Source organism: Cnephaeus nilssonii, assembly GCF_951640355.1.
Source record: "Cnephaeus nilssonii genome assembly, chromosome: 14".
Taxonomy (NCBI): Eukaryota; Metazoa; Chordata; class Mammalia; order Chiroptera; family Vespertilionidae; genus Cnephaeus; species Cnephaeus nilssonii.
In genome coordinates, this window is record NC_137085.1 from 25,977,747 (window position 1) to 25,993,088 (window position 15,342).

Below are 15,342 nucleotides of genomic sequence, written 5' to 3' on the forward strand. Positions count from 1 at the left end.
TTAATAACCCTCACCTGTCACTACCACTACGCCACTCCCAGTATCCAAGCATATTAGCAGGAGATTATGTGATAAATCAATCTATACTGAATAATGTATGGCTTAATAAAGGAGGTAGGGGTGAGTTCCCTTACCAGATTTTAAAACATTGCAAAGCAACCATTATCAAGACCATGTGGATTTTAAAAACAACAACACATACGCATGAGAAAGCAACCAGTAATATAGAATTTCCAGGAAAAAAGTTTCTATCATTAAAAGAAAAAAATTTACATGATAACCAGAAACAACAAAATGATGGCGAACCAGCTCATATTTTAATTAGTATTTGGGGGAATCCAGTGTACTACTTTGGAAGTTACACCACAATCTATAGTCGATTTAAAATGGATCAAGCTGTAGACATTAAAAGGAAGTGGGAAAGCAAGATCATCCACTTAGCTGGCAGAGAAAATATAAATATACAATTTTTTACAAAACAGAGGCTATCAGGAATAAGTGGGGATAAACTAGAAAAACTGTTTATACAATTAGATGGGATGAAAAAAAAAGTAAAGGGTAAAGTAACAGCAGCATAAACTCACGCTAGTTGTGAAGGTTATTAAAGGAAATAAAAACTAAAAGCTCAATAATGTGCCCTGACTACACAGTCACGGTCGCCCCAGAGCTGGCAGAGCTGTAATAGAGTCGGGATGACTTACATACCGCAAAGGACGTGGTAAATCGGAGAACTCTCTCTAGACCACAGGCGAGACCTACCCATTCATTCCTTCTTTGATTCACTGAGAGAGTTTGCTGAGCACCCACTCAGCCAGACCCTGTGCTGGGTCCTGGGATTCAGAGTTGGACAAGGCCCAGTCCCTGCCTCACAGAACTTCCCATGGGGTAGGGGAGACAGACAAGTAACTAAGGCCACAATCTAGTCTGAAAAGCCCTGTGACTGGGAGATGGGTGAATACAGTATTAGTCCTGAGGAGAGACCCAACATGCCTGGCAGAGCAGGAGGGCTTCCCAGAAAGGAAACCTAAAGGATGAATTGGGTTTGCCAGGTAGACAAGGTGAAGGCATTCTCAAAAAAGGACCCGCCTGTGCAAAGACACAGAGGTGGGACATCGCGTACCTCATTCAGAAATCTACAGTGGTTTGGTGTGAGCCCAAGGGCTCCGTGTGAGTGGCCAGACCACAAAGGGCCTGCTGGGGTACGGAGCATGACTCCATCCTAGGTATAATGAGAACCCAGCAAGAGCAATTAAACTAGGGAGTGGCATGATTAAATGTGTTTCTAAGAAAAATCCATCTAACTACATAAGAACTATCCAACTAGTTTGGGAGAATCTAGTCAAATAAAATATCCCCAAAAGAAAACAAAGGTCATTTATCTGGAGATGTTCCTAGCAGTATGGTTTACTATAGTAACAAAATAATAAAAGCCTAATAGGCAAATTGTTCTACCGGCAGTTCGACCTGGAGCTCAACCGCACGCTATGACATGCGCTGACCACCAGGGGGCGGCACGGAACATGGGGGGCATTGGCGATGCGGCACTGGCAGCAGGTGGCAGTGGAGGTGCTACCAGCAATGGGCCCCGGCAAGAGTGGGACCGTGGCGGGATGGTGGAGCAGGTGAGTGGGTGGCACCAGACCAAGACAGGTGTGAGAGGGGGCCTGATAGCCCTGAGGATGGCAACCTGCGGTAGAGGCGGGGGGCAGGGCCACCGCCTGGCTCCCCATGGGTTCGCACAGGAGCCAGTCTGCAAGGCCGGCCAGGAGAGAGTGCGCTGCCCACCCAGCTTCTGTGTTGCACCACTGGGCAGCCCAGAGGCCCATGCTGCGCCTGGCCCACAGCATCCGGCCGTGCTCACTGCATCTCCGTGTGGGGATTCGCGTATTATGACTCAGGCAGAGGGGCATGTGGGGGGGCTCAGGGGCCCAGATGCTGCCCAGGGCCCAGAGGTCAGCTGGGACCTGCCCTTCCATGCCAGACACTAACACTTTGATTGCTGGCCAGGCCTAGGGACCGCACCCGTGCATGAATTTCGTGCACTGGGCCTCTAGTAGTAACAAAATGGCCAAAGTCCAAGTGACCAACTCTGGACAAATGAGGCATGACCCACACCTTAAGGTGCTCCCATGGGAAATGGAGATGAATAAACATATTGATAGTACAGAGGGGGACAGTGGCTGGCGCCTGGAGAGAGAGAGGGGAAGGGCTGTAGGGATGTAGTGATAAGAAAACTCCACTGGAGAGATCCAGGGAAGGCACCCTGGAAGAGGTACCATTTAGGCTGGTAGGTGGGGTTAGACCTTCAAGAGAAAGGGAATGTGAGAAAGCGTGCTCTAGACGGAGATTAGTTCACACCTGTACAAAGTCAAGAGACTGCAAATTCTAACCATATATGGGAGCTGTGAGTGGTTCGGTGTGCCAGCGATTTTCAGCATTCACTTTGCTGCAAAACACACAAATGGGTGTGAGGCTACCACAGGCATCCCCAACTCCAGACAAAACAAAACAAAAAATCAGCCAGTAATTAAAACACTACAATCATTTCTATTCATCACAACTTCTAATGGTATGTGAGCAACAGTAACTCATTACCAGTCCTGGTATAGGCAAGGCAGGGGGGCCAGTGCTGCAAAATCCCAGTTGTTACTCTTCCTTCTTTCTCACTCAGGAAAGCACATGAGACTGCCAGTGAGCAAGAGCGAGATAATTAGAGGGAAAACCTGAACCTGCTCTGATGAGTTTTAGGTATTTCTTCAAAGAAGACCTACGAACAGCAAACAAGCACATGAAATGACGCTCAATGTCATTAGTCATTGGGGAAATGTGAATCCAAACCCCCAGATACCACTTCACACCCACTCAGATGGTTTTAATTTAAAAATGGAAAATTACAAGTGTTGGCAAGAATATGGAAAAATCAGAACCCCTGTACACTACTGGTGAGACTGTAAAATGGTGCAGCCACTGTGGAAAATAGTTTGGGAGTTCCTCAAAATCTTAAGCATGGAATTACTTTATGACCCAGCAATTCCCCTTCTAGCTACACACACAAAATAATTGAAAACAAGTATTCAAACAAATCCTTGCATACAGATATTCGTAATAACACTATTCACAATAGCCAAAAGGTGAAACTGCCCCAAATATCCCTATGAGTGGAAGATGAACAAAACAATTGTGGTATATCCATATAATGGAATATTATTCAACCATAAAAAAGAATGAAGTACTGACTCATGCTACAATATGATGAACCTCAAAAGCATTATGCTAACTAAGAGAAGGCCAGGCACAAAAAGTCATGTATTATATAATTCCTTGTATGCAAAATGTCCAGAATAGGCAAATCCATAGAAACAGAAAGCAGTTTAGTGGTTCGCAGGGGTTGGTGAGGTGTGAATGGGAGGAATAGGGAATGGCTGCTTAATGGAATTAAGGTTTTCTTTCAGAGTGATGAAAATTTTTAGAAGTAGATAAAAACAAGGGCTGTAAAACACTGTAAATGTATTAAATGCCACTGAATTGCACAGGTGAAGATGGCTAGTTTTATGTTATGTGAATTTTACCTCAAAAAAGTAAATCAAGCCCTGACCGGTTTGGCTCAGTGGATAGAGCGTCGGCCTGCAGACTGAAGGGTCCCGGGTTCGATTCCGGTCGAGGGCATGTACCTTGGTTGAGGGCACATCCCCATTGGGGGGTGTGCAGGAGGCAGCTGATCGATGTTTCTTTCTCATCGATGTTTCTAACTCTCTATCCCTCCCCCTTCCTCTCTGTAAAAAATCAATAAAATATATTTTTTTAAAAAGTAAATCAGGATATCTAAATGTCTAATAAATACATGAAAAGGTAATCAACTTAGTAATCAGGAAAATATAAATGAAGGCTACAGTAAGATTCTAATAGGTACCCATTAGAAAGGCTTGAATTAAGCCCAGAGACAAGGCCAAGTGCTGGTGAGGATGCTAAAAAATGGGGACTCTCATACCAGGTTGGTGGCTGTGTACCTGTGAACAACCAGCTGACAGACGTGCTGTCTGTTCATGCATTGTCTATTTGGTTGGAGGATTTGCATACCCTGTTACTCAGCATTCCGCTCTTAGACACAGAATCAACAGAAATGTGTGCACATGTGCACCAAGAGACATGTACAAGAATGTTCACAGACACACTACTCTATCATCCCCAAATGGGAAATGTATTATTGAAGACAAATGGATAGACAATATACACGATATTAATACAGTGGAATATTATACAGCAATGAAGATGGATTAGCTACAGCCACATACAACAGCATAAATGAATCTCAAAAACTTAACATTCAGTTTAAAAAGGCAGACACCAAAGAAGACATCCTACATGTATAAAGTTCAAAATCAAGTAAAATGGAACTTTAGAATTTGGGGATACACGTTTAGGTACTAAGGTTATTTTTAAAAAGTGAGGAATTGATCACATTGATAGTCAAAGTGATAGTTGTCTCTGAGGGGAGGGAGGGAATCACATAGCCAAAGGACACAAAGGAGCTTCCGGGAGCTATGCTATTTCTTCCCCCGGGTTATGTGATGTTTGTGCTGTGAGCAATCACTGAACTGTACTTTTAATTTATTCTCATCCGAGAATATGTGTATGGTTTTAGAGAAAGGAGGGGAGAGGAGAGGAGAGGAGAGGAGAGGAGAGGAGAGGAGAGGAGAGGAGAGGAGAGGAGAGGAGAGGAGAGGAGAGGAGAGGAGAGAGAGGAGAGGAGAGGAGAGGAGAGAAGGGGAGAGAAGGGGAGAGAAGGGGAGAGAAGGGGAGAGGAGAGGAGAGGAGAGGGAGAGGGAGAGGGAGAGAGAGAGAGAGAGAGAGAGAGAGAGAGAGAGGAACATCAATGTGAAAGAGAAACATCTATAGGTTCACAATCAAACACTTTAAAGAAAAGTAAATAACTGGCACATATCAGCGTTTTATCTGGAACAAATTACTTGCGGCACTACCTTCCCTGTCCCCACAACAACCTCATCATCTAAAACAGCGGGTATCCAATGACACTGCAACGTTACTCCTCAGCCACGACCCCTTAGGGACACAAGGAGGGAGCTGAGAGCCAGGGTCCCTTTGACAAGGGTCTCTTTAAACAGGGTGGGCCGGAGACCCTGAGGGGCTGAGGAGCCTTGGGCCTTTGGACTCACTTTCCTCATCTGAAGAACAGAGACAACAACAGCCTCTGTCCCCACCTCGTGGAGCCATTGTGAGGACTGGATGAATGAAGCACGAATGCGTTCACAGCTCGGCCTGAGCATATGAAGTGGTCTATAGGTGTTAGACTAATTGAACTGCATGCAAAATTTGGTTTGCAGGAGGATATTTCATGCATCTAGACCAGTGGTCGGCAAACTCATTAGTCAACAGAGCGGCAAACCGCGGCTCGCGAGCTGCATGGGGCTCGCGAGCCGCGGTTTGCCGACCACTGATCTAGACGATTCTGAGTCGCAAAGGGACACCAAATAGCCATCATTGCAAATGGCCCTACCCAGGCCCCTTTCGGCTCCTGAGGGCTTCCCGTCACTCCCTTTTTACATTATGGATGAGAACAGGACTTCCTCTGTGTTAGAAACCACAGTCCTGACCTGTCTTCCAGGGACCCAGCTACAAGCGCAGGAGGAGGAAAGAAACACCCAAGTGTCTCTCCCCAGAACCTTCTTCCTTTTGGGGGCGAGGGTTGCAGCCAAGTTCACCAAGGATCACAGAACCCGAAGCTGCCCTCTGCTGCTGAGTTGGCAGTAACCTATATCACATGTAAAATTGCAATGTTCCCACATGGGCCACGGTGCTGAGACGCCAAAACTGTGCTCCAGCTGCCCTTTGATCTGCAAGAAATGCCAGGCTGGACGCTCTGGCAGGAAAAGCTGTCATCGCCTTTGGGTCTCCCTCCCAAGGAAACAATGGTCCGGGCTGTCCCCGGCTTCCTCCAGCACAGAAAGAGTTAACCACGGCCACCCACTCAATCCCCACTTCCCTTCATGGAGACACCTCTATGGAGACTGTGTTCTAACCTCCTAAATCCAAAAGGGGTCAGAGACTACTGTTGGAGAGCACAGCTCTCCCACAAAACTGCATGGAGACAGGGCGGAGCAAGACACGACTGGAGCCTGCAAATCTGGGCTCCGCTCTGCCATTGGACTGGCCACTTCCCAAGCCTCTCTCATCCTCAGTGTCCTCTTCTGTAGGAATGCCTGCATTGCTTTCCAACACAGCTATTGCAAGCGTCAAGCCACAATATCTATCACTTACTTTCTGCCTGGTATGCGCCAGCGTGTGGAAAGCATATTATTTCTAATATCTCTCTTAATCTTCACAGCAGCCCTAGGAGGTTAGGTGATTTAATTATCCACTCCCCCCCCCCTTTTTTTTTGAATGAGGAAACTGAAGCCCAGAGAGGTGAAATTAATCGCCCAAAGTCACCTAATGAGGCACAATTCAACCCCACGCTGCTTGGCACAACCTAACTGAAATATGTTTTAACTAATCCCCCACTATTCATCCCACCGCCTCTGGGTCCAGGTAGGGAAAGTGAGCTGAGCCTTGGGAAAACAGAAAGGACCAGATTCCCTGGCTCCCAGCCCCTAGCTCTTCCCATCACCCATGGAACCACTGCCCCATGGATGTGACTCCCTAGGTAACTCAGCGCCAAGTTAGGCATCAGAGCAATTCAGTCCCGTTATTTCTTTCGAGGCGACGGAGCCAGGTGTCTCTGCTGGCGGTCATGCTTCCGCACCTGTGTACAGGGCGGGCACCGGACCTGCCCTGACAATGAGCTGGGCAGCACGCACGACCTGGGCGCGGGCACTGGGTGCAGCTAACTGTCCCCGCGGAGCCTCTGGTGCCCTCCTGCGCTTCCAAAGGCTCTCTATGGCCAAGACTGGAGGGGCCACGCCTAACTTTGACATCTTGGATGCCCAGAGAGCGCTCCATCCGCCCCAGCTGCCCAGGACTCCCATCCGCCCCAGGAACCCCCTGTACTGCCCCGGGAAGCCGCGGCAGGACCGCCAGTGCGCACGGAGCGGCGAGGACTCCCTTTTATGTCCAGGAATGAGGCGCGCACTGCAGCCGCGCCCGCCGCCAAAACCAGCTTCCCCAGGGCGCGGAGGCAGCGGGTGCCACCCTCCGGCCGGGTAGCTTACCTGTCTCCGCGCGGGTCCGGATAGCAGCGGAGAGAAGCGCGGAGACCCAAAGCAGCCACAGCGGGAACCAGCTCCGCTCGTTCCTCCTGCAAGAAGTGGCCGAGTGAGAGGAGGCTAGACGGGCTGGAGGGGCGCGGGCCATGGGGGCGCGAGTCTTACCTTGGCTCCATCTCGCGGGTCTGCCTAGCCCCGAAGGCGCTAAGCGACCGAGCTCCGCGGAGGCGACGGGGCGCTGCGCGCGGGCCGCCGCTCGCCCTTCCTGCAGGGAACAAAGGCGGCGCTGGCAGCGGCCACGGCGGGCAGGCTCCCGGCTGCGGCCCGCGCCCTGAGTCACCCGCGCTCTGAAACCCGACTCCGCCGCGCCCAGCGCTCCCTCGCGCGCCGCGCCGCGCCCCACCTCGGGCAGCGGTGGCGCACTCCCACCCCAGGACCTCCCCACGCCCCTTTTCCCCCTCGGCAGACTAGCGCTTCCCGGCCGCCAGTGCCACCCCCAGCGGCATTAAGGAACCTTCGGGAAAAGCCCGGAGTCCCAGCTCGTCTGGGAAAGCGGACGCGGCTCTCTCCCACCCTCACGTCTGTCCCTGTCCGAGCTGCTCCACGGACAAAGCACTCTCCATTCGCGGGTCGATGGAATCCTCTCAATGGCCCAAGGAGGCTGGGATCACTGTGATTTGGGCTCGCAGAGGTGGTGCCAATGTCCCAAGATCACACAGCTGGACTGAGCTCTTGGCTGCTGGGCCCCACCCTGCATGTGGGACCCCCGGAACCCGCTTGAATGCCCCGGTGTGATCCAGTTTGGGTGGTATAATTGATAAACATAATTAAATGCAGCAAAACTAATACTAATAAAAATTGTAAATATATCTAATATTCCAGTGTTTTCCTCTCCATACCTTGCCTGTACCCCCACCCCCAAGAATAACCTCACAGGAGGGCAAAGGTTTATATTTGTTTAGTTCTTTGCCTAAAATAGTCCCTGATGGTGGGAGATGCCAATACATTGGATGAACAAAGGGACACCGTCCTATGTAAGACGCCACTCCAGGGGCCTTTCTTCCTGAATGCACTAAGCAGCCACAGAGGGCTTTGGCTCTGTGGTCAGTTCCTGCTCTTCATCTGACACCCCTTCCTGGAGGGAGAGTCACCACCTGCCAAGTGGAAGGCAATTTGAATCAGCCCTGCAGAGGAGACGGGATGGGCACAGAGATGGTGGCTCACGTTTATTGAGCACTGGTTATGTCCCAGGCCCGGTGTTAGAGGCTCTGCCTGTGTTGTCTCATTTAATCCCCACAACAGCCCCGGGAAGGTGGCACTGCAGTGATCCTCATTTCACAGAAGAGGAAGCTGAGGTTTAAAATGTGCTCAGACGAGCGCATGTCAGGTGTCACCATCCACACTCTTTGCCACTCATCCTACCGGTTCACGAACAAGAGGATTAGACCCACTGCCTGCCCCCAAGAACAGAACTGCTCTGGAGACACAGAACGCTGAGGCATGAAATGGTTAATGCCAACCCAGGCAGTGAGGACTGGACAGGAATTCTGGCCTGAGGGTTAGGAGTCTGGATTCCAGTCCAGTTCTGGTGCTGGCTGTAGAGTGAAGTTGGGCAAATCCTGTCCTTGTCTGGTTTTTTATTTCTTCTCCTACATAATGGACGTGCTGATCCTGACGTGGCCGGTCGTTGAGAGTCTCTATGAGGTAACTTGCATGCCAGAGTGCTCTGTTGCCTGTGGAACTGCTGTGCGGATGTGAGCGGTCGGGTCTGGGATTAATGCAAGCAGTCTTCGGGAAAGGAAGAAATCAATGTGGCCTGGAGAAGGCAGAAGAGGCTTCAAAATGGGAGTGAAGTTAAGCCAAGTGCTGGGGTCTGCTGAGAGCTTGTGGGGCCAAGAGGGAAGGGGAAGGCAGTACTCAGAGGAACACACACCCAAGTAGTAAATGGATAGGAACTCCTTGGCTGGAGAGGAGACCAGTGGGTAGGGAGGTGCTGGAGTGCTAAGACCTTGAAGGGCAGGCTCATTGATGGGTATGCACGTGGCCACGAAGGCCATGTGAAATCATTGGCGTTCCCGGGGCATTTTGGAATCCCACATAACATTTACTGTGGGCAAAGCCATCTCCCTTCTGCCTCCATCTTATTGATAAAGGAACAGATTCAGAGAGAACATGCAATTTACCAAGTCACCTACCCAGTGAGTGTCAGATGGACAAGGTCTCAGAGCAAAGGAGGGAGACACATAGGAGAAGGGGGAACGGGCAAGGTCTTCAGATGTTGCCGAGTTCACATAGAGTCAGAAGACCCTGTCATTGCAGAGACAGGCCCTTTAACAAATAAGAGGTCATAGAGGAAGGTAGGATTTACGAGCGTGGGCTGGGTGGTCACACTGAATCCTTATGAGCTATATAAAATGAAGGGAAATTTGTAAAATGAAGATGACAATGGTTCCTTCCTCCCAGGTTATTGGGAGGATGTAAGGTGCTACTGAGCTATAACGCATTTATCAGAGTGTCTGGTGCAAGACAATGCTCAATGGGTGTTCCCTTCTGTTATTGTGATATTCTGCGATGGTGATATTCTGGCAGGGACATGACTGGCAAGAGAAAGGCAAGACCGCAGCCCTGTCCCTCCAGGGGTTGAGGCACCAGCAGCCAAAGCAGCCCTAGAGCTAGGATGGCCTCACGTGGAACTAACACACAGGCAAAGGACATCCTAACAAAATTGTCCACTTCAGGTGCCTTTGTTAATCTGCTCATACTCCCTGTGAATATGAATTCTCTCCCATTTGCAGCCATTCTGTGCTGCATCTACTTTATTTTATTAGGAATTACTGATCATAGGGAATTTGCCTTCTTAATTCTGTATTTGCCTGTTGCATATAAAGTAGCCTATCAACTGGAGATATAATGACATTCTTAGAACTATATTTCTATGTTGCTTAGAAAGAGCCACATCAACCACAATTATATAATAGTTCTACAACTGTGTTTGACAGTTAAAACCAGAGATTGTGAACTGGTGGCCATGGATTCACTTTGGCCTATTGATATGTTTTGTTCAGCTTGCCGGGTGACAAGCCCCATATTAAATTGTTAGCAATATTTGATAATGAAGCTCTTTTACATCTTGATTTCTGGCTTTTTGAAAAACCTGGCAACATGGGACCTATGTTCCCTGCGACAATAATTGGTTGGCATTAAAAAGGAGCTGCTGCCTTCAGTTAAAGCAATGGCCTTCAATTTGCCATTGTCCCCACCACTCCTTATTGGTCCCCAACACCACGGCTAAGAATCATTTGCCATTTATCATCACACATGCATTCTGCCTTTTCTTACATATATATATATATATATATATATATATATATATATATATATATATATATAGATAGAGAGAGAGAGAGAGAGAGAGAGAGAGAGAGAGAGAAGTAGAATAGATTGAGTGCTCATGTCTGTTAAAAATGGGTAAAAACTAGATCCGTGGTCGGCAAACTGCGGCTCACGAGCCACATGAGGCTCTTTGGCCCGTTGAGTGTGGCTCTTCCACAAAATACCACGGCCTGGGCGAGTCTATTTTGAAGAAGTGGCGTTAGAAGAAGTTTAAGTTTAAAAAATTTGGCTCTCAAAAGAAATTTCAATCGTTGTACTGTTGATATTTGGCTCTGTTGACTAATGAGTTTGCGACCACTGAACTAGATGATAGATAGATAGATAGATAGATAGATAGATAGATAGATAGATGAGCTGGAGAGCCATGTTTTAAGAAAGAGTAAAGGACACATTTTTACATGTTTAATATACAAATAAAGCATATATATCTTGAAAAAAAATGAAACTAAGATGCCATTATGAAACTAACCTGGTCCCCCTCATTAGTATGTTATGTGAAGGATGAAGGCATAGCTTTGTTTTGATTGGTGGGCTTAATTGTGGTCTAGTTCATCAGTCCAAGATACATATGTATAAGGCCGCAGGCTCTGGTAGGGAGATCCTGTGAGCACATTTCATATTTTGTTGGTTCGCTGTAAGTATCTGGTAATATCCAATTCACTGAAATCTAAAGATGAAAGTCCCCCAAGCACATTTCTCCCCTATAAAGTAGTGGAAATAGATGCACATTAATATTGTTTATTTTGTACCAACTTCACCTGGGAAGTAAGGTCATGTTCACAGGCAGTAATGCTCTCATTTTGGAGTTTGGCCTGGAGATGTCAACTGTGACCTCAGACTGATGGAGGCCAGAGAGTGTGTCCGGCCTGTAAGCTGGAGGGGCTCCAAATGGTCCCAGTGCAGGTGTGGGAGGGATGGGGGCAAGACGCCAAACCAGGCATTTTGCCTTCAGCCAGACTGTGTTTTGACGGTTTAAGCGATTTCCTTCCATTCAATATGAAGCTGTAGAAATAGCCAAGAGGAAGCTTCGTGTCATAGCCAAGCTGGTCTAAACTGTTTACCATGGCTTCAGTACCGTTTGGGAGATCGGCACGTGTGGAGACATGGGAATCGTCTGTCCCCTCCCAGGACTCAGCTGAATTAGTGGGCTATTCCATTTTCCTACAATTCATCCAAATATCCTAGAAAACTCAGTCTCCAAAAGCATTCTCCAGGCAGTCTCAAGCAGCTGGAAGGGGCACACAAATGAGTGAGAAGCATTCCAAATTTTGGTTGGGGAACAAGTTACCAGGCACACGGTGCACGTCTTTCCAAACTGTCTTTGGTACAGCTAGTTATATCTGTTCTGCTTTTTCTGCTCTTGAAATCAGATGAGGGTTCAAGCTTTGGGTGCCTCCTGAGAAGCACCCTCTGGTCTGCTCTCACCCACACTTCTTTTTTAAAAAAAATATTTTTATTGATTTCAGAGAGGAAGGGAGAGGGAGAGAGAGAGAAACATCAATGATGAGAGAGAATCATTGATTGGCTGCCTCCTGCACGCCCCCTACTGGGTATCGAGCCCTCAACCCAGGCATGTGCCCCTGACCTTCAGTCCGCAGGCCTACACTCTATCCACTAGCCAAACCAACTAGGGCTCAGCCACACTTCTTGACTTAACAACTCTCCGGGCTAAAGTGAAAGCCCCAATGACTTTGGATGAGCTAAACCGCCTTGCTCTGTCTCCCAGAACCAGATGCCCAGAGAGAGACAAACAGTCGTCCATTGCTGAGGCCAGTAGTTTGTACAGGGCCCTGCTCTGGGGCAGGCTGGTCATGTGCTTTGCATTTCTCCACACTGGGAACAGATGGATGTGACCCATTTAAGGCTTTTGCATCACAGTGGACAATGGAACTAGCCACTGTGGGAATGGGGTGAGGGTGGGCTGAGGACCCTGAGTTAATTTGCACTCGGATGTCGAGTGTGACTCGACACGGTTAGCATCAGTAGCAGGAATCGAGAAAAAAGCAAGCGAGTGCAAAGGGTTAAGCCAAAAGGCCTTAAGCGAATAGTTTCCACATTCTCTGAAACACAGCCTATGTCGGATGGGCAGCTTGGTTCTCCAACCCGATGCAAACTTCCCTGCGACTATGTGTGAGCAGGTCAGATTCTAATGTGCTGAGGCACAAGAATAGGTGACACCCAGGAGGCCAAAGGCAGGCCCAGGCTTGAGGGATGGGATCTGTGACACTGGTTGGTGGGACAAGCGGCCACCCTTTGACTACCTCCCGACCACTAAAGTCAGTCACAAACTGAATGATCTGATCCTTTCTTCCTCTAATAGTTTTACCAGACTCTTAACAACCATCACATCAACATATTACTTTAAATTATTGAAATGATACCACTTTTAGAAAATGTGATCTACCCCTGCCGCTTCATGGACAGTGCCTCCCACTCTTGCTTTATGCTTTTCCTGCTTCCTGGGTTTTGTAACTCAGTGTTCTCACAGGCAGAGCCCTCTGTAGGACCTCAGGGTCACCAAGGAGAAGGCCATCCTTTCAAACACTCCAGCTCGGCCAGGGTTTCCAATGTTTGTTTTTAATTGATTTTAGAGAAAAAGGGAGGAGGAGGAGGAGGAGGAGGAGGAGGAGGAGGAGGAGGAGGAGGAGGAGGAGGAGGAGGAGGAGAGAGATTGGTTGCCTCCCATGAGAAGTCACAGAAGTATTATGGGACCTCTGTGGGAGGTGCAAGTTTAAGGTGAGTCCAGGGAAATCCTCACACGCACATTTCATCACCTCAACATTTGTGATTCACAAATAATATTTTCCAAGAAGGACTATTGTTGAGGTGGGTGCCTTGCTGTTTGGTTGGGGTCAGTCCTTCAGACCCCCAATTCTAATAGCTGCCTGTGGTCTGTGAATAGAGAAGAAAGATCAGAGCTGACATTGGCAGACAAGACTGTGCCTGAGAAGGAACAGCATTCTGGAAGTAGCCAGCGACTCAGATGCAGAGCCATGACACTAGAGGCGGGGGTAGACCTCCAGAAGAGCTCTCAGCCTGTGGCTGTTCTGTGAAGGAGCAGGTACCCCCTCCACGTCAGAAATTCCTGAAAGCAGGCGAGTATTAAGCCCAAGGAAATGGCTGATGGCTAGACTTCAAGACAAGCTTAAATTGTGCTTTGTGGATTCTCTTTAGGAGAACTCAGAGGTGTAAAATGGACTCTCAGAAAAGACGCTCATCAAAATCAAATAAAAAGTAACTTAATTTTTTTTTAAATTCAAAAGGTCAAGTTTTAATGGCTTTGAAAATTATCAGAACAGCTCTTTGCCCAAATTGTTACATACCTGTGTTACAAGGTATTTTTTTGAAGTCAAATTTCCTTTTATGCTTGTGAACCTCATGAAATGGAACACCTACCTTCTTCAAAAGATACTTTGAGGCCATAAAAATGTTCATACACTTTGACTCAATAATCCCCTTCTGGGAAGCTAGCCTAAGAAAATACCCTGGAATATGGAAAAAGCCATATGCAGAAAAATAGTCATCAAAGAGCTGCTCAGTGAAAAACTGGATGCAGCCCAAATATTCAAAAAGGGGAGGGAGGATAGTAAGATAAATTATGGTATAAGCCTTAAAGAAATATTCTATACCCATTAAAAATGGCGGGTATGAAGTTTATGAAGGAGCACAGAAAATGCTTGTGATGAAGTATTGGGTGAAAAAAAAGTCTGGGAAAAATTTTGCACATACATGATTTATAAAAACAGGAAGGAAACATAAAAGCATGGTCGTCCAAGTAGAAGGCGTATGGATTTTAACCTTGTTTTCAAATTTCTTTAATATTGTATTTCTACTTTTCAAATGTATTTATTGACTTGAAAGAGAGAAACATTGATTTGCTGTTCCATTTATTTATGCATTCATTGGTTGTCTCTTCTACGTGCCTTGACCTGGGATCAAACCCACAACCTTGGCGTATTGGGATGATGCTCTAACCAACTGAGCTACTCGGCTAGGGCCTATATCTATTTTTTTTTTTTAAAGTTCAATCCTGGATTCTAAGATAGCTGTGAGGGAGAATAGTAAGAAGTTAGGAAAATTCCTTGGCAAGTGGAATGGGGAAACTGAGACAGATAGCGGAACAAACTGGCCCAGCAATGTACAGCCAGATACAAAAGGTCACAAGAGCAGAAAGTCCCAGAAAACCCCGGGTACAAAAGTGACCCAGGTTTCACCCTCGAGATGGCCTTTCCTCCCCTGGAATATCAGTGGTCATGCAGTTTAGACACCGCCGACCTTTCCTCCCTAAAGACAACATGTAGGTTTCAGTTGTATTTCAACTCCAGGCCCAGAAAAGCAGCAAAACCAGGTGGGTGATGATGCTAGGACCATCTGCAATGACTCCCTGCCCTGGAGCTGAGGGCAGAGGCCATGACCATGAAAGGGCACCTGGGAAAGCTGATGAATATTCTATTGAGATCCTTCCCTAAGACCTCTCCTAAATTTCCTGCCGTTATAACATTCAAAACAAAGATCCCTGCATACTCTCCCTCCCAGGAGCATGCCTGCACCTTCCCATTCTCTCTCTTCTTTCCCACAGGCACGCATCTCCCAAATTCTAAGGGTCCCCACAAGACTTGCAACCAGGGGAGCAATGGGTAGTAGCAGCAATGGATTCTGCTAACCACCGGAACCTATGCCCAAGCCCCCTTTTCTCTGACTCTCCAGGGAACTGACAGCAACTAATCTCTCTCCTGTTGCTTCTATCCTAGGCCCTTCCTTGTTTCACTGTCCTCGGCTTTAATAAACA

At 47.7% G+C, this 15,342-nt stretch overlaps 1 protein-coding gene across 4 annotated transcripts in view; it reads right to left on the minus strand.

The window, feature by feature from the left end:
- The window catches only part of COL15A1 (collagen type XV alpha 1 chain), a 98,127-nt gene extending 90,428 nt beyond the window's left edge, over positions 1-7,699 (minus strand). Inside the window, exons 1-3 of one of the 4 annotated variants that reach the window (XM_079791258.1) lie at positions 7,675-7,699; positions 7,326-7,425; positions 7,167-7,252 (exon numbers count right to left, since the gene is read on the minus strand). In XM_079791258.1, the coding sequence (XP_079647384.1) occupies positions 7,167-7,252; positions 7,326-7,336 (97 nt within the window). In that variant the 5' untranslated portion in view covers positions 7,337-7,425; positions 7,675-7,699. Of the gene's footprint in view, positions 1-7,166; positions 7,253-7,325; positions 7,576-7,674 lie in introns of those variants that run through there. The other 3 variants (XM_079791260.1, XM_079791261.1, XM_079791259.1) reach the window with 3 other exon arrangements.
- Between the last annotated feature and the right edge of the window lie 7,643 nt (positions 7,700-15,342).